We start from the raw sequence: 20293 nt of genomic DNA, 5'->3' as shown, positions 1-20293 counted from the left end.
CTGGGTCTGAAATGTCGTGCTTGGAGAAAACTCTCCTGAGTTTTTCTGATACACCGGCTACATAGGGGATGACAATGTTGTTGCGTCTGTCCTTCTTATCCTCCCTCGCTGGTGTCTGATCTTCTTTTCTGTGCCTCTTTGCTGACTTTAAGAACGCCCATTTAGGATAGCCGCACGTTTTGAGTGCTTCCTTTACATGTGTGTGTTCCTTCTTTTTTCCTTCAGGCTTAGAGGGAACATGTTCTGCCCGGTGGTGTAGGGTCCTAATTACTCCAAGTTTGTGTTCCAGAGGGTGATGGGAGTCAAAGAGGAGGTACTGGTCCGTGTGTGTGGGCTTCCGGTAAACTTCGATGTTGAGGTTGCCATTCTCTTCAATGTGCACAGCGCAGTCCAGGAAAGGCAAACAGTCGTCCTTTGTGTCTTCCCTGGTGAACTTGATGTTTTTATCCACAGAGTTAATGTGCGCAGTGAAGGACCCAGGTGTCGTCTACATATCTGTACCAGTGGCTGGGTACTCTTCCTTTGAAAGAGCCAAGAGCCTTCCTTTCCACTTCTTCCATGTAAAGGTTGGCTACAATAGGTGACACGGGGGAGCCCATGGCACAGCCATGTTTTTGTCTGTAAAAGCCTTCGTTGTATTTGAAATATGTAGTGGTGAGGCAGAGGTCTAACAGTGTGCAAATCTGATCGGGTGTGAAGTTGGTCCTGTCCTCCAAGGAGCTGTCTTCTTGTAGTCGTTTTCTGACAGTCTCCACAGCCTCCGTGGTGGGTATGCAAGTGAAGAGAGAGACTACATCAAAGGACACCATGGTTTCATCTGGATCCAGGGTAAGTTTCTGGACCTTGTCGGTGAAGTCGGTGGAGTTCTTGATGTGGTGTGGGGTTTTCCCCACGAGAGGAGCAAGGATGGTAGCAAGGTGTTTAGCAATGTTATAAGTGGCTGAGTTTATGCTACTGACTATGGGTCCACAGGACAAGACTCAGCAGTCCATCTGCATCTTAAGGATAAAGGACACTCTTTCGAGGATGTTCTTGTTCTTTTTCACTGATCTATTTTTAACCTCTGATTAAAGCTGCACATCAATGTACATGAATAGATACAAACTGGTTGCATAGACTCAAGCTACACAATGACTCCAAAAAGGCACAACCAAATGAAAAAAAAAAAAGATGACCACAAAGAGTATCTTTCAGTCTGGCTGTCTCTCTTCTTCTGTGTAAAAGACATGGTGGCTGTGCACAAGGTTGTGCCCACTATCTCATAATCTGACCAAGATTATTTTTAGATTTGTTTCTAATGTTCTGTTTACATGAGTAACATTGCGCATTTCTGTCACTGTCTTTTATGACAGACCTGTAGCAGACTGCTGCTCACTGTGCAGGTGTAACATAGACAGTGATCACTCATTTAAAGTGAAAGTAGCATACCATGATAAACAATATATCTCATATGCTATACCTACCAATAATATGGATTATACACAACTTCAAATAGGAGAACATTACACTTATACATATACACTTCCGTGTATTCATAATACACTGAAAAAAAATTGTTGCCACGGAGAGAGAGAGAGAGAAAGTACCAGGGGCAGAAGGAACAACTGGAGCAGATGTGGAAGGTAAAGTCCAAATAGGATCAGAGGTCTCTGTCCAGAAGAGCACAGGCCTCGTAACAGCTAAGATACTGCACCAAACCCTCAAATTCCCAGGACTTTAGATTTTTTTTATTGTGTTTATGAAAAATAATACTAAAAACACCAATTAAAAACATGAACAAACAAACAAAACATAGTTATGGACACAAGTTGTTTCTTTTTTAAAATATAAATAATACATAAAGTATAAATGTTCATATATATATTTTTTAATGATAATAATGATGATGAGAAGACGAAATAACAGTCATAACAGTGCATATTTTGTATTATGCTAACCTCCTAGGACCTGGCGTCCAAATATGTGCAGTGTTGGGTAAGTTACTTTAAATTAGTAACTTAATTACATTACTAGTTACTTCTGTCAAAAGTAACTCAGTTACTTCAAGTTACTCGCTACTTTCAAAGTAACTAGTTACTAGGGAAAGTAACTTTGGTTTTACTCAGAATTCTCTTGTTAATGTGTTGCTTCCGTAATTGGATACCCAGCAAGATTGCCAGTCTTCTAGCTTGCTTACTTGCCACAAGTGCACTGTGCCACCTACCAATAGAAAGGAAAAAATAATGTCCATATTTCCATGAGAGAAATCCCACGCCTAGACCGTCGTTGACCGCCGCCATGATTCTAGCCTACGTCACAGCGTCATGTACGCTTTTTACATCCAACACGAAAACTGCAGTCGTGGTGCTTTCGATTGTACTCAGAACTCGGAAATTCTGCCCTCCGAATAGGAAGATGTAGGTAACACCAGACTGCAGATGAGCTGCATACAGGGCTGGACTGGGACAAAAAATCGTCCCGGGCATTTTGACTAGAGACCGGCCCACCATTACAGGAATAATCGTAAAGCCTTTGAATGAAAACAAACACTGTTGTGACAGTGATGTACACTGTTTTGATGGTATATATGCATCAATCTATGAATCATTTGTTGTAAGATTCAGATAATTATTTTTTAAAAGCTAGACATTTTAAATGAGAATAAGAAAGAAAAGTATTTCTTTGTGCCCCCCTCTCCCTGTTAATGCCCTACATGCCCCCCTGGCAACACTTTGCTAGATCCGCACCTGCACAGTTACCAGCTGTCAGCTACCTAAAAAATGATCCTGGGGTTATTTGTCTCTCAGAAACAGCTCATAACTTCCCTTCAACTCATTCATGTCACCTAAAAGGTAAACCTGTTTCTCCATCACCTGTTCAGCTCTGATGATTCAGTAAGGACATCTCCTGGTTTCATCTTCATGTTTCCCTCTCACCACATATCCAAACCGCTATCATGACCAGCAGTTCAACATCAGTAACATCATAGCACCCACCCAGCTGTATAGAAACTCCATCATGCTAGCTAGTACGAAAAAGTCAGCATAACGAAAATAAACTCCACCTCAACTTGGTTCATATCTGACCCAGATAGACTGCAGGTCATAACTTCTTACCTGAAGTTCAGTTCACCTGACACTCGGACCTGCGGCCACCTCGGGTCTCTGCTCCTCCTACCTCCCCTTTCCCTCATCCACCTGCTGGCCTCTGTGGAATCTCTGCGATAGCCACCGCAAGAAGTAACGAATAACGACCCTATATAAATCCCAGTAATGATTAACGCGTTCCTGATTTTGGCATAATAACTAGTTACCGTGCTCGTTACCACAGTAATAACGTAGTTACTGTAACGCGTTAGTCCCTACACTGCATATGTGGACATCACATTTTGGGTTACTTAGACCAAAATACTCAACTTTGCTCTACAAGGGCCTGATATCCACTTATGAGCAATGTTCCCTCTAATTTTTCATGTGTCTGAGCGAACACACAAACTCCCTGAACGATCCCGTGGACCACTGTGAGCAACAGCAGATGTGTGCACTGTGGTCACGCCAGCATCAAATCCATCCAAGTTACATGGTTTATTAGAATAATCAAATTACAGCATTTACATTTATGTTAGACTACTTTTAATTAACTGCTTTAGCCCACTTACAATGAAAATTTAAAATAAATGTTGTTCATGACCTGTGCAGTATGTTAACACTATTGGAAGTAAAAAAGCTCTGCCTCGTATTATGAGCATGAGTCTGTGGTCTGGGAGAGAGTCCTGTAACTCTCTGTCTGCAAAATACAGTAAACAATGACCAATGTTGGGCAATTAATTATATAGTTACTTCTTCAAAAAAGTAACTGAGTTATGCAAACAACAAAGTTTTTTGCAGCTGTTTACCTAAAAATGCAGCCAAGGCGTTTTTTTAAACAAACATTTCAAACTATTTACAGAACAATCAGCTGTTCTGCATCAAATTTGATGCCACACAAATTATTTGTGCAACTCCCAAAAATAATTTCTCTCCACTATGAGATGAAGGAGAACAGTCTGATACCTGCAGGCCTGACAACAGGAGATGTATCACTCCTGTAACACCTGTAACATTCAGCAGCCGCCTCATTGTTCTGACACACACAACAAAACAGTGGCTACACTACACACTAACTACACAAGATTTGCGCTAAACGTCGCAAATGTCTCACATCTCAAAACACCGCTGTCACTCCTAAAACATCCCCCCTTCCTAAACAACCAAATGCCATGTTGCCATATCATTTTTTGATTGGTCAACATGGTACATTTTTCGACCAATAGGAAAGGGTGGGGGTTTTGGGCGTTGTTTTTGCTCACAGGCGAAGAGTGCTTTCGAGCGTTTTACTTATAAAAGGCCGTTTGTTTCTCCTGCAGTAAATATAAACAACGATAGTATTCAGGAAGAAAACCAAACATTGCAAATATTTTTATCATAACTCTGGTTTTATGTGGCCTATCAACACAATTTAAAAACTGGTATAAAGTCCACACTTTTCCGTCAATTGTTCGGTCTGTCCTGCTCACATCTCCATTGGTTGTACACATTGTCATTAGGCTTGTCATCATCAGAAGCCACGTGGCTTCACTCCACATCAGCCACGCTGCTTTGCTAGCTAAAACAGTGTCGGCACATAAGGACGCTGTCATAGCCTGTCAACGACGTTGATTAGCTGCCTATATATGAATGTGAATTGGCTGGACTATGGGATAAAGTGGCATCGTTCTAATCCCATACGGGAGCAGCCAGTCACTTACTGACTAACACTGCAAAACAGAATTGTTAAAGTATTAATTTTAATTTTTTGCGCCCAACGCAGATTTTCTGTGCAGAGACCATGTCAGCAGTGCGCAATTGCTCACCCACGCAGCTTAGAGGGAACATTGCTTACGAGGACATTATACTACTACTGTTCTATCGAAATTTTAAATGAATATCCTAATATGTGGCTCTCATTTTTCTTAGAAACAAAAATTAGCTAAATTAGGTCAATTAAAAATGCATGCCGTGGAAGAGTTCGGGTGGTTTAGGAGGTTAAATTAAATTAAAATAGATTAGATTAGATTAGATTAATGTTTTAAAATGAATATAATGAAGAAATATTCAATATTATCTCATATTATTTCACATTTTATATTTCTTATATATTTCTTTATTCTTTACATTATCTTTTTACATTTTTATTTGTTTTTTACATGATGAATTACTGTGTTTAATATTCATCATCACCAATGTACTATTTATCATTTGAAAATCTAATATAATCCGTTATTATTACTATTATTATTATTATTATTATTATTATTATTATTATTATTATTATCATCATCATTTATTGCTACTACTACTGTAACATATATCGGTGATTTAACAGTAAACTATTATAAATAACAAAATTAATTTATTATTTGTTTTTGTTTGTTTATATTTAAATGAGGCGATGGAAGCACTAATGCGTCTCTAATTGTCTCGGGGTCTGAAGGAGCGAGAGGAGGAGAAGTGGGAGGAGTAGGTAGAGGAAGAGGAGGGGTGGCTAATGGAGGAAGAGGAGGGGTGGCTAATGGAGGAAGAGGAGGGGTGGCTAATGGAGGAAGAGGAGGTGTTCTGCACAGTTGAGTCCAGAGGAGAGGAGCGGCCGCCATGTTAACCAAGAAGCCCGTAACCTCGGTCCTTCCGACGGGTGAGCATACCCTTTGTATCCGACAGAAGGCACCTGAGCCGGGCCACGGTTGAGGAGATGCCCCAGTGTTTCTCTGGCTGTCTTTAACGGCAGGTAGTGAGTGAGACACGGAGGAGCAGAGCGGGGAGGGCTGGGGACTGTGCTAGCTAAGTGGCTCCAGTACGAGCAGCCCTCCAGGCTCGCCTTTTTCGGTCTCTGCTCTTTAAATTAAGCATAAAAGCTGGGAGCTAGCTGGGCTGACAGCGGGAGAAGTGAAGGAAGGAAAATCAGCTCTGTCCGTCAGGTTAATTTTTAGCAAACAGATGAGAAGTGACAGCAGCAGTAGCTTTTCCCACAGTCTCTTCTTGCTCGGTTATTCCTTCTGCTCTCCGTCAAGCTGCCTTTGTCACCGTGCTACTCCTCGGTGTCCTGGCTCTCCTGGTGCCCTGTGTGTGATGTTAGCTTTGCTGGTTTCTGTGTGTTTTGCGTGTTTTCCGTTGCCGGGTAATTCTTGGCCTCCGGCTCCACGGACAGAAATAAATCTTCGGTCAGAGGTCAGTTGGTATGCTCCACATTAAAGGTATGGTTTCCCCCTCCTATCACTTCCTAAAATCTTAAGGAGCTTGACAGCCTCACGCTGAGCGTTACAGCTGATATTCTGCCTTTATATTCATATAAGGATTCAGTGGCTTTGTGCTAGCATGGAAGCTCTTCATACACTCCTGGCGTCTGTGTTTGAACCATTAATACGAGATTAATTCTCTCTCCAGAGGTTTGACGATTGTGCTTGGTTTTATTTTTATTTTTTTTTATCATACACTTAATGTCAATAAATACTTTGATGGTTGGAGGCAGTTTCATTTTGCGTGATGAGCCTGATTGGTATATTAGCATTGCATTAATGCTGTTAGTGTGAGGAAGTCACAGCAGAAATTACTTATGGTATAAACAGATTAAAGGGCGTAGCCATCCATTTCTGCGTGGACTGTTGTTTTGAAGCCTGAAGGTTGGCCATAGTGGTTATTTTGAAGCTTTATTAGCCATAAACTCCTTTATTTACACTGATGCTATTTTTGGCTGGTGTATTCATAGACTTTTGGACATGTTGGATATAGACAGCCGCTGGTTTTTGGTCTGCTGTTTTGAAGCCACAGCTTTGGCCCATTTAGATGTTTTCTTGAAACCGGATGTGGGGCAGACTTGGGAAATTGTTAGCTTGGTTAGCTACTTTAATACTCTACTACTTTAAACCTTTGTTGCTGTTTTTGTTTGTTTGTTTGTTTGTTTGTTTAAGGACGTGACCCTATTTTGGAGCAAATGTATAATATGTACAATTTACTTTCTTGTTAAATAGGGTGCTGAAAAGGCATTTAAAAATATTAATGAGTTGTTAGCTGATGTTAGCGCTTGCTAGCATCATGATATTAAATGGAGTTCTAACTTTTGCTCATGGAAAATGTGTTTATATTTGAGCTAGGAAGTTGTTAGCTAGCCTGGTTAGCGAGGTACCAATTCACACTGTGATATAAAATGGTAGTCTAATCTTGGCTAGTGAAAATGGGCCTTAAATATACACACATGGATGTAAAAGCTAATGGTAGCCACAGGAGGGGTTACCTAGGGAACTATTCAGCAACTAGCTTGGTTGACAAGGTGATAACCAGGGTTACTGGGTTTTGGAAAACAGGCTTTATGTTTTGCTTATTGAGGTTTTGGAGACTCTTGACCACTAACCATGTGACTTAACTTATCCACCATTCTAGATGTGTGATAACTAAGGGAAGGGATCAAGTAAGTCCCCGATCACCCCAGTTGTGAGGTGGAAAATGAATATCATTTTTGTGAGCAATTTGTGGATTTTTATGGCAATCGTTGGAAAAATGATCGCTAAAGTCAGTCACGTAGGTCCCCTGGCAACTCACCTGTTGCTAGGGTAAAAGACCCCGACTAGTGTGCAAAAAACTTGTGATTGCTGCAGTCACAGTTTCAGTGGAAATGAATTGACTTGTGTACAAATTTCATCCAGCTGCTAAAACGCTGAAAAGTGCGACACAAAATGTAAATGGAGGTTTACCTTTAAAGTAAAAATTACACCTTTAACTTCATTTTTACTTTTCGTGTTTTGTTTTTTTTTGTCAGTGTTGTAAATCGAACAATTTCTGCAGTCTCTCATAGTATAAGGCCCTTACTGGTCACCTGTGGCAATTTTATTTTGACTGTGTTGTTTACTGTCGTGTACTGTGGACCATACTATTTTTACTCTTTATCGTACTGGTAGCACAAAACAAAAAAATCCTTGTGGGATTTTTTGAGCATTAGTAACAGTCACACCAGTCTCAAACAACCCTTGTTTAAGAGTAGAATCACATACACAAACTACAGTCCCAGACAAAAGTTTAAGATCACTTGGGTGGGATTTGTATTTTGCATTGTTGGATCTTAACAAGGTTTCAAGTAGAGCTTCAACAAGAAGAAATGGGAGTGAGACAAAACATTTTTTTGAGGATGCAATTTATTGAAAACAACGCTTAAACTGAAACAGGCTATATATACACATGTATGTGTATACATACACATGCATGTATGTACGTCCTTATGGCATCTGAGGATAACGTAGGGATGTGTTGTGCAAGGTGAAACGAGTATTTCTTGTTTTCAAGATTTGCTCTTATTAACTTGGCACAGTAGTAGTAGTTCTTTTGACTTCCTTGATTGGTGTTGGCATATACCTCATTTTGGTAATAATATCTAGGTTTTGTTGTGCTGCCTGTTTCTGTTTGTTTTTACATAACAACCCAACTATTGTTACTGTTAAGTTGTTTTTCACAAGTTTATTTCAAACTGTGTTAACTAGAGCAGGGCGATATGGCCAAAAATATTTATCACGATATATATTTGAAAATTTGCGATAACGATATAACCGACGATATAATTGATGCGAGACAAAATACAACTCCACAACATTACTAGCGCAAAAAGACAACCTTCCATTTATTTTCACTTAAACAAGAAGCTGGTTTTTATGTACATTAAAGCTTTATAAAAATGTAACAGTGCAAATGCAAATTCCTTGCTGAAAGTTTAACCAAAAGGCATTTCCAGTAGAAATGGGCTGACATATCCTGAGCAGAACCATGTATAATATCCACTGAAGTTAAAAAGAGGTGCTTTGCAACATTAAACTGCAGTGTGCAGTACGCATTTTTCGGACCATAAGGTGCACGGGATTATAAGGCACATTAAGCGAAACAAAGCAGTCAGATAAATCAAACTTTATTAAACTCATTCTTCTTGCTTCCTCCACTTCTGTACCATTGATTCATTAATGTTGAATTCTCTGGCAGCTGTTCTATTCCCATGTTGTTGCAGTATATTAATGACTAACCTCGTATTGTGGATGGATTATCTCAGTTGTTCTCCTGACTGAAGTTTGGTCCGTTTACAGCATCCTGCCATGCGATTGCATTTGTCTCTAACCATGAAGAACCTTCACGTTAACTTTTATAAGTGGAAAAGTGTTAGTGTTCGTCCTCCAGCTTCACTGTTTATGTTATGCTAACATAGCTGTGTCGCTAGCGATCACGTAGCACATCATTATATACCAGCTAGCCCAACTTCAGTAACCCTACAAACGTCACTGCTGTTTAGTTTCCTGTCTTCATTTATGTTGGAAGTGATAGCAGAGCTGTACGTTTGATTTTTTTCAGAAATCTCTGAGTCAGAACATGCTATATCATGCTTAGGTAACTAGCGAAACTAGCGAGCTAACTTCCGCTAGCTTCCTGCTAACTTCTAACTCCGTTAAATGTAATAACTTTTGTTTTCATGGATGCCTGGAAGTTAAACTTTATAGTTACACCTGGTAAAGCAGCAATGCTGATCATTTTATTAAAGATGAAAGAATTTAGACAGTTTTTAACTCTAAGTGATGCTGCAGTGTTGTTTGACCTGAAGTATACGGAGTTTAGGACCCAGATTACTCCCAGATTTAAGAGCATCTTAGTCCGACAAATACGACAATAACGACGGCTGCTTGCATGTTCTGCAAAAAAATGTGCTTTGTTGTGTATCTGACGGACAAACACCAAACCAGTTCCACATCACGGAAGTTGCACCATTTTTACAAACCAATTCTGGTTCATCTGTTTCACTCAACAATCGGCCATGTGCGTATGAAAACAAAGGCACTGCGCATGCGCGTTTTACTCCCATTCTATCGCGATATTTCATTTTCCTATCGTTGCCTAACATTATACCGGTATTACCGTGAACGGTATAATATGGCCCAGCCCTAGTGTTAACTCATCTTCACTCTAATTCTACAATAAACATATTTAAAAGAAATATCACGTGCTTCATGAAATAAATAACAGGTAATTTAACCTTTTTAGGCCTCATATATACAGCAAGGTGTATGTCAGGCAGTTGTGCCAAATTTATTTGAAGCTTGTCTTGTGGATAATGTAAGGGTGTTATGTGTAGTAGCATGAAGTATATGCTTTGCAATGTATTATGCTATCTTTAGGAACTAAGACATTGCAGTTGAGTTTGATTGCACATTGCTGTATTCAGTTACAGTGATGTAAACAGAGGCAGGCAGCCAGATGTAACATAGCTCTGATATTATTGCTGTCATTTGCTCAAAGCCAGCGATGTGCTGTCAGTAATGAAGTTTAAACAGTGACTGATACAGAGTATAATTACTCTGTGATCACAGTCCTGTTTTTGTCATTTAAACTGTCAGACTTGTAGCAAGCTTTCCCTGCTCATCCCTCATCCTCGTCTAACCACCTGCTTTATAATCAGTTCATTAGCTGCTTGAATCAGAGTCTGTTTCCTGCTGTGTGCTGGCAGTTTGTGCCAGTTCATGCACTGTTTCCAGATCTGTGTCCCAGTTTCTCACTGTACACCAACAAGCATGGGGTGGATGTCGTAGTGTTGACGCTGCGTGCTGACAAATGTCTGTTAAACTGGCTCTGCTCCAGCAGCACACGGGGTTTTAAAAGGTGCTTTTGAGAGGAGGGCGGAGTTTGCAACTGTCTCGGTTATCTGTGTCAAAGCAGATGGTGCCTGGTTATCAGAATACCCACATTCAGAGAGTTTCTGTCTTTGAAAACATCACAGCTGCTTGTTTACAAGTAGTGCTGATCATCACTCTCGCAGATAGATCGACAAACCTCGTTAATGTGGGTTTTTACCAGCTGCTGCTAATTAACAGTGATTCTGAAATGGAAAGGTTTGGATGTCATCGGGCTGATTTGTTCTTGTTTTCCATTTGAATGCACTACTGCTTAATTCTTGTTTCTTAACACGAGTTTTCCCAGTTTCCCTGTCTTTATCTTCATGTATCTGAGTGTCTGTGCCATAAAGTGACTAGTTTTGACTTCTAAAGGGCAAAAATAGGTGAAATTGTGAATTTTCTGATATTAATTTTCTTGGTGATTTTACCCAGAAATCAGGTTTCAAAGTCCAAACAGTGAAAATGTGGCAGAATTTGTGGCTTTAAAATAAAAAGATGCTGCTGAAAGGGAAGTGAAAAGTAAAAAAGGCGAGGCAGCCTGAATAAGTATGATGACGGCATCCGATTTCCATAATTAAACAGAAACATGAATACCCAGCACATACCTGCCTCCTGAGGCGATAGGTTGATGCTTTAGTCCAGCTCTTGGTTTAACCGCTGCTCTTTAAAAGTAGAGTTTGGATGAATTACAGTTTGAAAAGTCTTCACATGTGTGACTGAACAGCAGCAGTACAAGTCAGTTTACATCTTCATGACTGAAACAGTTTGTTTACCCTCCTGCATAGTAATGTTAGCACACCACCAAAGGAACAGCAGCATGTGTTGATAAAAACATACAAGTAATTAATGGCTTTACTGCAATTTTTACACTTTGTAAAGCCACCCAGGTTCTGTTGGACCATTTGGCTGAGCACTTTTGGTCCCCGGGCTGCATGTTTGACACCTCTACATTAGTGGATTGCCCAACCAGAGTCCTAACAGCCAATCGGCAGCTTCAAAACTGAGGGACTTTGACTCCACAGCTGTATGTGCTGCTAAATTTGGGTGTCATTAACACCCAGCCATGGGCGTCTGTTTTTAAAAAAATGTTTTTTATGATACTTCACTCACTATTTTTACAGTGTTAAAAGTAGGGAATAGTGTAGAAGTTCAACTAAATATCAGTGAGTCCTCTACAGGACCCTGTGAGGGACAGCATGCTGTGACTTTGGGAGCTTCGTAGTTTTTTTTTTACCCACATCTTTTATATCTCCAGCACCTCTGCTGGCTTGTGACATTGCTGAGCGTCACAGCGCTGACTTTCCCACTCGACCGGTTGAGCAGCATGCCGAGCATGCCTGCCGGCTCTCTGGCATTTCCAGCTCGGTGTTGAGTTTGCATTCAGAGCGCTGCTTTTCCACTCCGGTAGCATGCATTTGTCGGGCTCGCATCGAGGCAGGCTGTGTGCGCCTTCAGTACAGATCCCTGTTACACTATCAGTACGTGTTGCAGGAGCCCCTGCAGAGTTGATGAAGGGCTGAGAGCCCAGCAGGACACTGGATGGTCTGAGTTAGAGCCTGAGCTGCTCTGCAGATTTAACCTCTGCTTTTAATGCTTTTATTGGCTGATAATTTTATTTTTCTGACTGAAGCAAGGACTTTAACCCTTTAAAACCGGTCGGAGCGGGCACGCTCCGTTTTGTGTAACTATTTTTAAATCCCTGTAGAACTGCAACCACGTAAGCTAACGCAAACATTTTTTTTGCATATGAAACCGGAGGAGTTGTACTTACATCTTATGCCATCAGCTTGTCCTTGGTCACGGTTCCCTTCCACACATAGCTTTGCAAAAACTGCATAAAAAGCGCTTGCAACAACAAAATCATAATATTCCAGAAACACGCTTTGCCAATCCGATCAGCTGTTCGTAACACTTCCTACGTTGGAACAGACGTCAGCCCGAACTATCGCCTATCCGCCATTACCTGGCCCGAAACCGAAAGTGATGTCACTTTCGCGGAAATGTATTTTTATTTTACCATCAGGGCCTCATAAGCCTATACTGGTGTTTTTAAAAGTTATGTTTGACTTTATGACTTTCTTTGTCATTTCTGGGATGCTTAGAGCTCAAATTGCACTGCTGGAAATAGTTTATTTTGATGCATATGCTGTTTTTTTGCAAATTTGCATTGTAATATTTATTTTCATTTTTCCTGCAGTATATAAAAATTGGTGTATTTCAAAAATAAAACTATGAAGACACTTAAAATAAATTTCCTGTGGTGGGAAACTATTTTGTGCAACTTTTTTGTATTTACAGTTAAGGCTGCTCGATTATGGCAAAAATGATAATCACGATTATTTTCACTGAAATTGAGATCGCGGTTATTTGACGATATTTATTTAACCCTTTAAGACCTACTATAGAACCAAGTCCGCCAGAGCTTATATTGTTTTTTTTTTACATGTTGTAGTGCCATTTTTGGGAGCATTTCAATTTGCTATGCCACTGTTATAGCCCATATTTTAATAATATGTATGCATTAAGTCCATAGTAACTACATTAATTGCAAAAAAGTGCAATAAACTACAAAAAAATTGAAAATCGTTTTTGGTTGTTTTACATATATTTCTACTTGAAGAAATTTAAGAGGTTTATCCCTCAAAACTTTAAATACAAAAAAGTTGCAAAAAATAGTTTACAACAGGAAATTTATTTTGAGTGTCTTCATAGTTTTATTTTGGAGATACACCAATTTTTATATACTGCAGGAAAAACGAAAAAACAATCCTATGATGACGTCACTTCCGGTTTCGGCCAGGAAATGGCGGACATGCAATAGTTCACACTGACGTCTGTTTCACTGTGGGAAGTGTTACGAACAGCTGATCGGATCGGCAAAGCGTGTTTCTGGAATATTATGTTTTTGTTCCTGCAAGCGCTTTTTATGCAATTTTTGCAAAGCTATATGTGGAAGGAAACCATGACCGAGGACAAGCTGATGGCATAAGATGTAAGTACAACTCCTCCGGTTTCATATGCAAAACAAATTATTGCGCTAGCTTACACGGTTCAGGTTCTATGGGGATTTAAAAATAGTTACACAAAACGGAGCGTGCTGCTCTGACCGGCTTTAAAGGGTTAACAATGACTTTAAAAAATAATATAAAATAGTGTGCAACACCACTGAAGTTTTTTTTTACCTCTCTTTTCAACCAACGGCAGTCACTCTCCTCTCCAAATAGTTTCTGCTTAGCTTTCAGATCTTCCTCGGCTCCTCTTAATCAGCAGTCTCCAACCTTTTTTGCGCCACGGACCGGTTTATGCCCGACAATATTTTCACGGACTGGCCTTTAAGGTGTCGCGGATAAATGAGGGAGGGGCTAATAATCGGCTCAGTCATTTTTAATGATCGTTGAAAGTCCAGATCGTAATCGTGATTAAAATTCGATTAATTGAGCAGCCCTATTTACAGTTTTGAGGGATAAGCCCCTTAAATTTCTCTAACTAGAAATGTATGTTTTAAAAAAAAAAAAAAAAAACGATTTTCAATTTTTTTTTTGGAGTTTATTGCACTTTTTTGCAATTTATGTAATTACTATGGACTTAATGCAGACATATTATTAAAATTTGGGCTATAATGGTTGTATTGATGTATATCAACTTGAAATGCTCCCGAAAATGACACTACAGCATGTAAAAATATAATATAAGCTCTGGCGGACTTGGTTCTATGGTAGGTCTTAAAGGGTTAAGTTTCTTTCAAATTTGTTAAGTAAGAGTTGTAGTAAACATTAGGAGTCAGCTGATTTCTGTATTTTCAGGCCTGACAGAGACATGGATTATAAGTAATCAGACACTGATAACAAATATACACTGGCATTCAATATTAAATCTAATTGTCCACGTTCAGAGTAAAAGAAAAAATGTTTGCAAAGTTTATTGCAATGAATTGCAGCTAAACTAAAACTGTTTCCAAGTCGGCTTCAGAAAGTATCGCTGTACAATATCTGCTCTGAACCTCTGAAAAACACTATCCATCTTATAAAAATGGGGTAACCATCAGTGCATTTTCCTCGTATGTTTCCTCTTATTTATAAATGTATTTCAAGCTTCAGTAAATTAAACTGTATGTAAAAATAAAAGTCGTTTTGTGATCACAGTCGTGGTGATTTTCCTTTGGGTAAAATCCATAGTCTCTTTGATGGATGTCAAAAATGGTTATATGCAAGAAAAAACAGTTTTCACAGTGAGGTATATTTCTGTCCGTGTACATGCTGTCATAATGTGCAGTAAGGGCTCTCTTTGCTCCGTTGTTTCTCCATGATGAAATGCCTTGTATGTGTTTTTGTACAGTTTCTGTCATCCCTGGTTGTTGCTGTTTGCTTTTGCTCATTTCCTGTTTATTATATTTTATGAGCCAGATGTGATAAATATGGCTGAATCTGTCACTTTTACATGTTGTACTGCGTCTTCTTAGATAAAAGTCAACAATAACAGTAGTATTAAAGCACTTTCATTTTCCACTAAGAAACAAATATTAAACTTTGAGCTGTTTTTTGTGGCTGCCTGCTATCTTAGCTGCTAGTATGACCGTCCATTCTTGTTGTTAGCGTAGCTTTGGCCACTGTGCTCCTTTTCTCTGTTTGTGATTATGCCTTGAGCTTGTTCAAATTGCTTGTAGCAGGAGGCCGTGGGTAGCCCTGGCATGTATTTCTTCAGGTTGGCTGTGTCTGCCATAGGGCCTGGTCTGTCAGTCAGAACAGGTTGTTAAAGTTTGAGATGCTTCGGGGACAGACGCCTCTGTCTCCACAGTAAGGTGCATTCCTCAAGTATTTTTAGTGTAACGTTACCTACCGTCATGCATGTTTGCCATTACTCAAATGCTGTTGTGACTCAAACAGAGAGGATGTCATGTTTATTAGCATCTTTGGCTTCAAACAGCAGCTTCGTTCATTTACTGGAACTTTTTCAGACTGTGGACACTTCTGCAAGCTAATTGGGTTTTACTCATGACAGGTAACCAATAATCGAACCGGAGATCTTTTGTTTGCTATGCTTATGCTATGTTCTGATCATTGAAAAGTCTCAGCAAGTCTCTGTGTGGCCAACAACAGACACACATTATGCCCATATCGTGGTCTAAACCAATCAGAGATAGTCAAAATTAAAAGTGCCTCAAAAGCTTCGAACTGAATATCTTACTTGGACTATCTGTTTATTTTATATATCTTGAGATATTTGAAGTTTAAATTTCAGCTCACTGAAGCACTTTAAGCACAATAACTTTTTCAGCACTGTATTTTTCGGACTATAAGGCGCACTTAAAATATTTTTATTTCCTCAAAAGTGCGCTTTATGTATGAATTTTGGTTGTGCTTACTGACCACAAACTGATTTTATGTAGTACATGGCGCTCAAAAATCTGTCAAAATGTTTTAGTATGACTTTGGTAAGCTACGAAGCCGCACCGCTTGATGGATTGTTGGAGCATTACAGCTACTGTAGTCAGGAGAACTTTGTGTTGACAATAGGGCTGCCTCGATTAGTCGACTAGTCACGATTACGTCGACTATCAAAATCATAGAATACTAATAGTCGACGCGTCGTTTGAAGCTTTGTAAGATCCCAAAAGACACAGGAATAAGTAGTAGGATTTAAGAGTGTAATAACGGACTGAAACAGAAGATGGCAGCACTGCATGTACAAGGATGCCAGCTGCCGTTAAACCCAGAAGAAGAAGCTGTGTCCGGTATCGTAGCTGTGTCCAAATTCAGGAACCGCATCCTTCTGTGCTCACATTTGTAGGCCGATTACGTTACAGCGACACGACGAAGACGGTCCAAATTCGAAGACTGACAAATGCGGCCCACAAATGTGCCCTTGATTTCCCCAGATTTGAAGGATGGGTCGGGTGTATACTTCGTGGCCCAGCCTATCCCAGAATTCATAGTGTGGCCCTGCTCAATTTTCAACTATGGCGGCTGCTAGTTAGTTTTAATATTACTGTTATTATTCTCTCTGGGTCACAAAATAAATGTGTAACATATTTTGAGGCAAGGATGTAGCTGTGTAAACTTGAAATATCTGCTCAGTTTATCAAGACACCGCATATTTTCAAAACGTCTGTTACCCACCAGCTCGATGGCTAGCCGGGGTTCAAGGCTCACTAAAGCCGGTGAGAACACCAGACTCCCAGCAAATCGTTTTCAAACCCACCGCCGTCTTTCGCTACTCAGGTTAAACATGATATACAAGTCACTTAGATAACTTAAAAATGTTATTGTTTGGCTTTTTTCAGTATTTTATTTGTTCCTGAGTAAATCGGTTTGGCTGAGATTAAAGTTATAGTTTTTACACAGCAGAATAAACGTCAAGCAGACAACAGACTTGAGGGGGGGGGGGAAGGAACAAACTATCTTATCAAAAATGATAATTGGAAAAAAAAAAAGGAAACATGCCTGCGGTTAGGGCTGCATGATTAATCGTTAGAAAATCGCGATCTCGATTCATACTTATGTGCGATCTCATTTCCAAATTACGACGATTTAAAAAAAAAAAAAAAAGAAAAAAAAAGACGACGACGATTGTACCGCATTTTGATCCAGGACGTAATCTGCATGAAAACAAGCGCTCACTCTTCCTGCTCAACAAATGACAAGGGCGGAGCCTTATACCACGTGATACAGAAGCTGTGGTGTGATGCTAAAATTAGCAGGGAAAAAACAACGGAGAGCACGTCAGGGATGACGAGAAAGTGACAGGAGAAAATCCGTCCCGGTCAACCACCAAAACATCAATAACAGGAACCTTATACAGCGCTTCCCTATACAGGTCGAACTTTCACAGGCACAAAGAAATTACGGAGGCTATCACTTATCACCTGACCAAAGATATGGCTCCCATCAACACTGTGCAAAACGAGGGATTTAGGAAAATGATCAACACCCTAGACAAACGCTACACAGTGCCGTCCAGCAACTATTTTTCTATTATTTTGTTGCACTACCTGCTCTATACACGCAGTGTCGAGCAACGGTGGAGACGGGATTTCAAGCAGTACAACATTTTGCAGCAACAGAAAAACGTGAGACATTTGTTGTTTTTAATGTTTATTTATTGTTTTTATGTTCAGTCTCAACTGTTATGGAGTTGATGTGCAGTTAATAAGTGCAATAAATATTTATACTGGAAAAGAAAATCGTGAGAGAATCGTGATCTCAATTCTAAGCCAAAAAATCGTGATTCTCATTTTATGCAAAATCGTGCAACCCTACCTGCGGTGTCAAACATTTCAATCATTCATTTCAAATCCTCTTTTTTGTATGTCCATCTTCATTCAGCTTTTTTTTTTTTTTTGTTGTACGTTAGCCATTTCCCCCCAGTCCTTCAAAAAGTGTTCTTCCGTCAGTTTCAGTTTATATGTAAAGTTCTCCATCTCCATAATGTCCTCCACTGCTTCTTTCCTGGTGTCTCTGTCTTAAGCCAGTTTTTGGTGATGGCCTTCTTTGCTGTTGAAAGGAGAATCTTAGCCAAGTAACGATCCTTTACATCTACAGTACCTTCCAAGTATCCTAGATACAAAACAAGGCAAGTTCTGGGAATTATGTAACTAATATATCACAGAGAGCTGAGTGAATTTTGACCCAGGAAGTGTGAATGTTTCTGCATTTCCAGAAAATGTGTGTATGGTCTGGTTCATCCCATCCACACAGCCTCCAACACTGTTGTTGGGGGCGATCGTGGCTCAAGAGTTGGGAGTTCGCCTTGTAATCGGAAGGTTGCCGGTTCGAGCCCCGGCTTGGACAGTCTCGGTCGTTGTGTCCTTGGGCAAGACACTTCACCCGTTGCCTACTGGTGGTGGTCAGAGGGCCCGGTGGCGCCAGTGTCCGGCAGCCTCGCCTCTGTCAGTACGCCCCAGGGTGGCTGTGGCTACAATGTAGCTTGCCATCACCAGTGTGTGAATGTGTTTGTGAATGGGTGGATGACTGGATATGTAAAGCGCTTTGGGGTCCTTAGGGACTAGTAAAGCGCTATATAAATACAGGCCATTTGTTGTATATTGGTTTGTTTATTTTTAATCTTAGGTGTAATAAAGTAGCAAATTTGATTTTTCCAGATGAATTCTCTCCACTTTAATGATTGAGTTGTATTCTTATGTTCTTTCCATGTTTCATACCACACCTTCTCAGTGATTTCTTCATCCAGCTCTTTCCCATTGTCCAGTTATATTTTAGATAGCAAGGAGCAGACGGCTGAGTTTATTAAACTCCACCGAAACAATCTGCAGTTGTCATTAAAATTTAATAAACCATCATCTTGTCTTTATTTTTAGTTAGCACATACCTTAAACACTTAAAGCTGTAAACTAATGATAGTTATATAAGAGCAGATGCATGCTGGTGCAATAAGCTGTACGTTTTATGTCCAATGGATGCATGATCTGATTAGTCGACTAAGTGCAAAAATAATTGGTGACTAATCAACTATCAAAATAATAATTTGTGGCAGCCCTAGTTGACAAGATTATTAATCATTTAGAAATCAATATTCTCTGTATGGACAGCAATTTAAAAAAAAAAAAAAAAAAAAAAAGGAATGTGTAAAGCTGCGGTGTTAAGCGATGCGGATGAAAAATTTGTTTGCACCTAACTTTTGTGCTGGTGCACCTAAGAAAGGGGGGAAAAAAAAAAAGTTGGGCGCAACAGTGCAACTGTGGCAAAAAGTTAGTCTAGAGCCCTGATCTGACTACAGTGTTTCTGGCTAACTGATTAAAAGTTTTTTCCAATAAAATGTAATCAAATAGGCAAAAATGGCGGCTTTTTAAAATCCCAGTGTGACATAAAAGTTTTAGTTTTGGACTAACAAAAATTAGTCCACAGTCTCCGACTTCATCATGCAGTTGTTCGGCGTCCTGCGTCATGCCTTGTGGGCTTGCCGATGTGGTTTTGCCTCACCCTCCATGTCATCCTCATTAGCGGGATTAAGTTTGGATTAGAGGCGGAGAGCAGCAGTACGGTCCATCTGCCTGCTTCAACTTGCACCGACACATAAAGTCACCGGACGGTGGCCTGCAAGGGTCCTCTTTGTTTATCCATTTATTGTTTCCATGACGAGCCAGCGGAAGATTCTGATTTTCATTTCCAGCTGTTCGGAAAATATTTTAATGATCTGGAGCTTTCTGATTCACCGATGATTGAATTATTACAGAAATAAGCTCACAGGCACGACTCAACATAATGGGTGGGTTAGCTTACTGATCAGCCATCTAAAACAGAGTTTGGGCTGTTTTTGTTGAAACCAACTTTACTTGTGAAATCTGATAAATGCTGATTTTACTTCAGAATGAGGCTTTAAAAATATTTTATCCTGAGAAAGTTGAGCATCTACATGTGATATTTCCCAGGTAGCACATGGAAGTATCCTGTACCACGTCCATCTGTGCTGCAGGCATTTGTGTCTATAACCTCCTGAAACACAATCTGAAGCTCACAGCGTAAAGTCCTGATTGGCTGTGTGGAGGCGAGAAGAGTCAGCCACTGAACTTCTCTTTGTTGCTTTATGTTTTCATTTATTAGTTACGTTTCCCGTGAACGACCCAAAGTGGCAGAGAAGACTTGAAAACTT

General features: G+C 39.9%; 1 protein-coding gene across 6 annotated transcripts in view; it reads left to right on the top strand.

Moving 5' to 3' along the window:
- Positions 1-5471: 5471 nt before the first annotated feature.
- Positions 5472-20293, top strand: part of dyrk2 (dual-specificity tyrosine-(Y)-phosphorylation regulated kinase 2) — a 30298-nt gene continuing 15476 nt past the window's right edge. The window contains exon 1 of one of the 6 annotated variants that reach the window (XM_026146684.2): positions 5472-5688. In XM_026146684.2, the coding sequence (XP_026002469.1) occupies positions 5649-5688 (40 nt within the window). In that variant the 5' untranslated portion in view covers positions 5472-5648. Of the gene's footprint in view, positions 5689-5750; positions 5782-5840; positions 6248-20293 lie in introns of those variants that run through there. The other 5 variants (XM_080291279.1, XM_080291281.1, XM_026146685.2 and 2 more) reach the window with 5 other exon arrangements.

The sequence above is a fragment of the Astatotilapia calliptera genome, chromosome 17 (genome assembly GCF_964374335.1).
Source record: "Astatotilapia calliptera chromosome 17, fAstCal68.1, whole genome shotgun sequence".
Taxonomy (NCBI): Eukaryota; Metazoa; Chordata; class Actinopteri; order Cichliformes; family Cichlidae; genus Astatotilapia; species Astatotilapia calliptera.
Note: the sequence above shows the minus strand (reverse complement) of the source record. Positions and strands in the feature narration are given on the sequence as shown.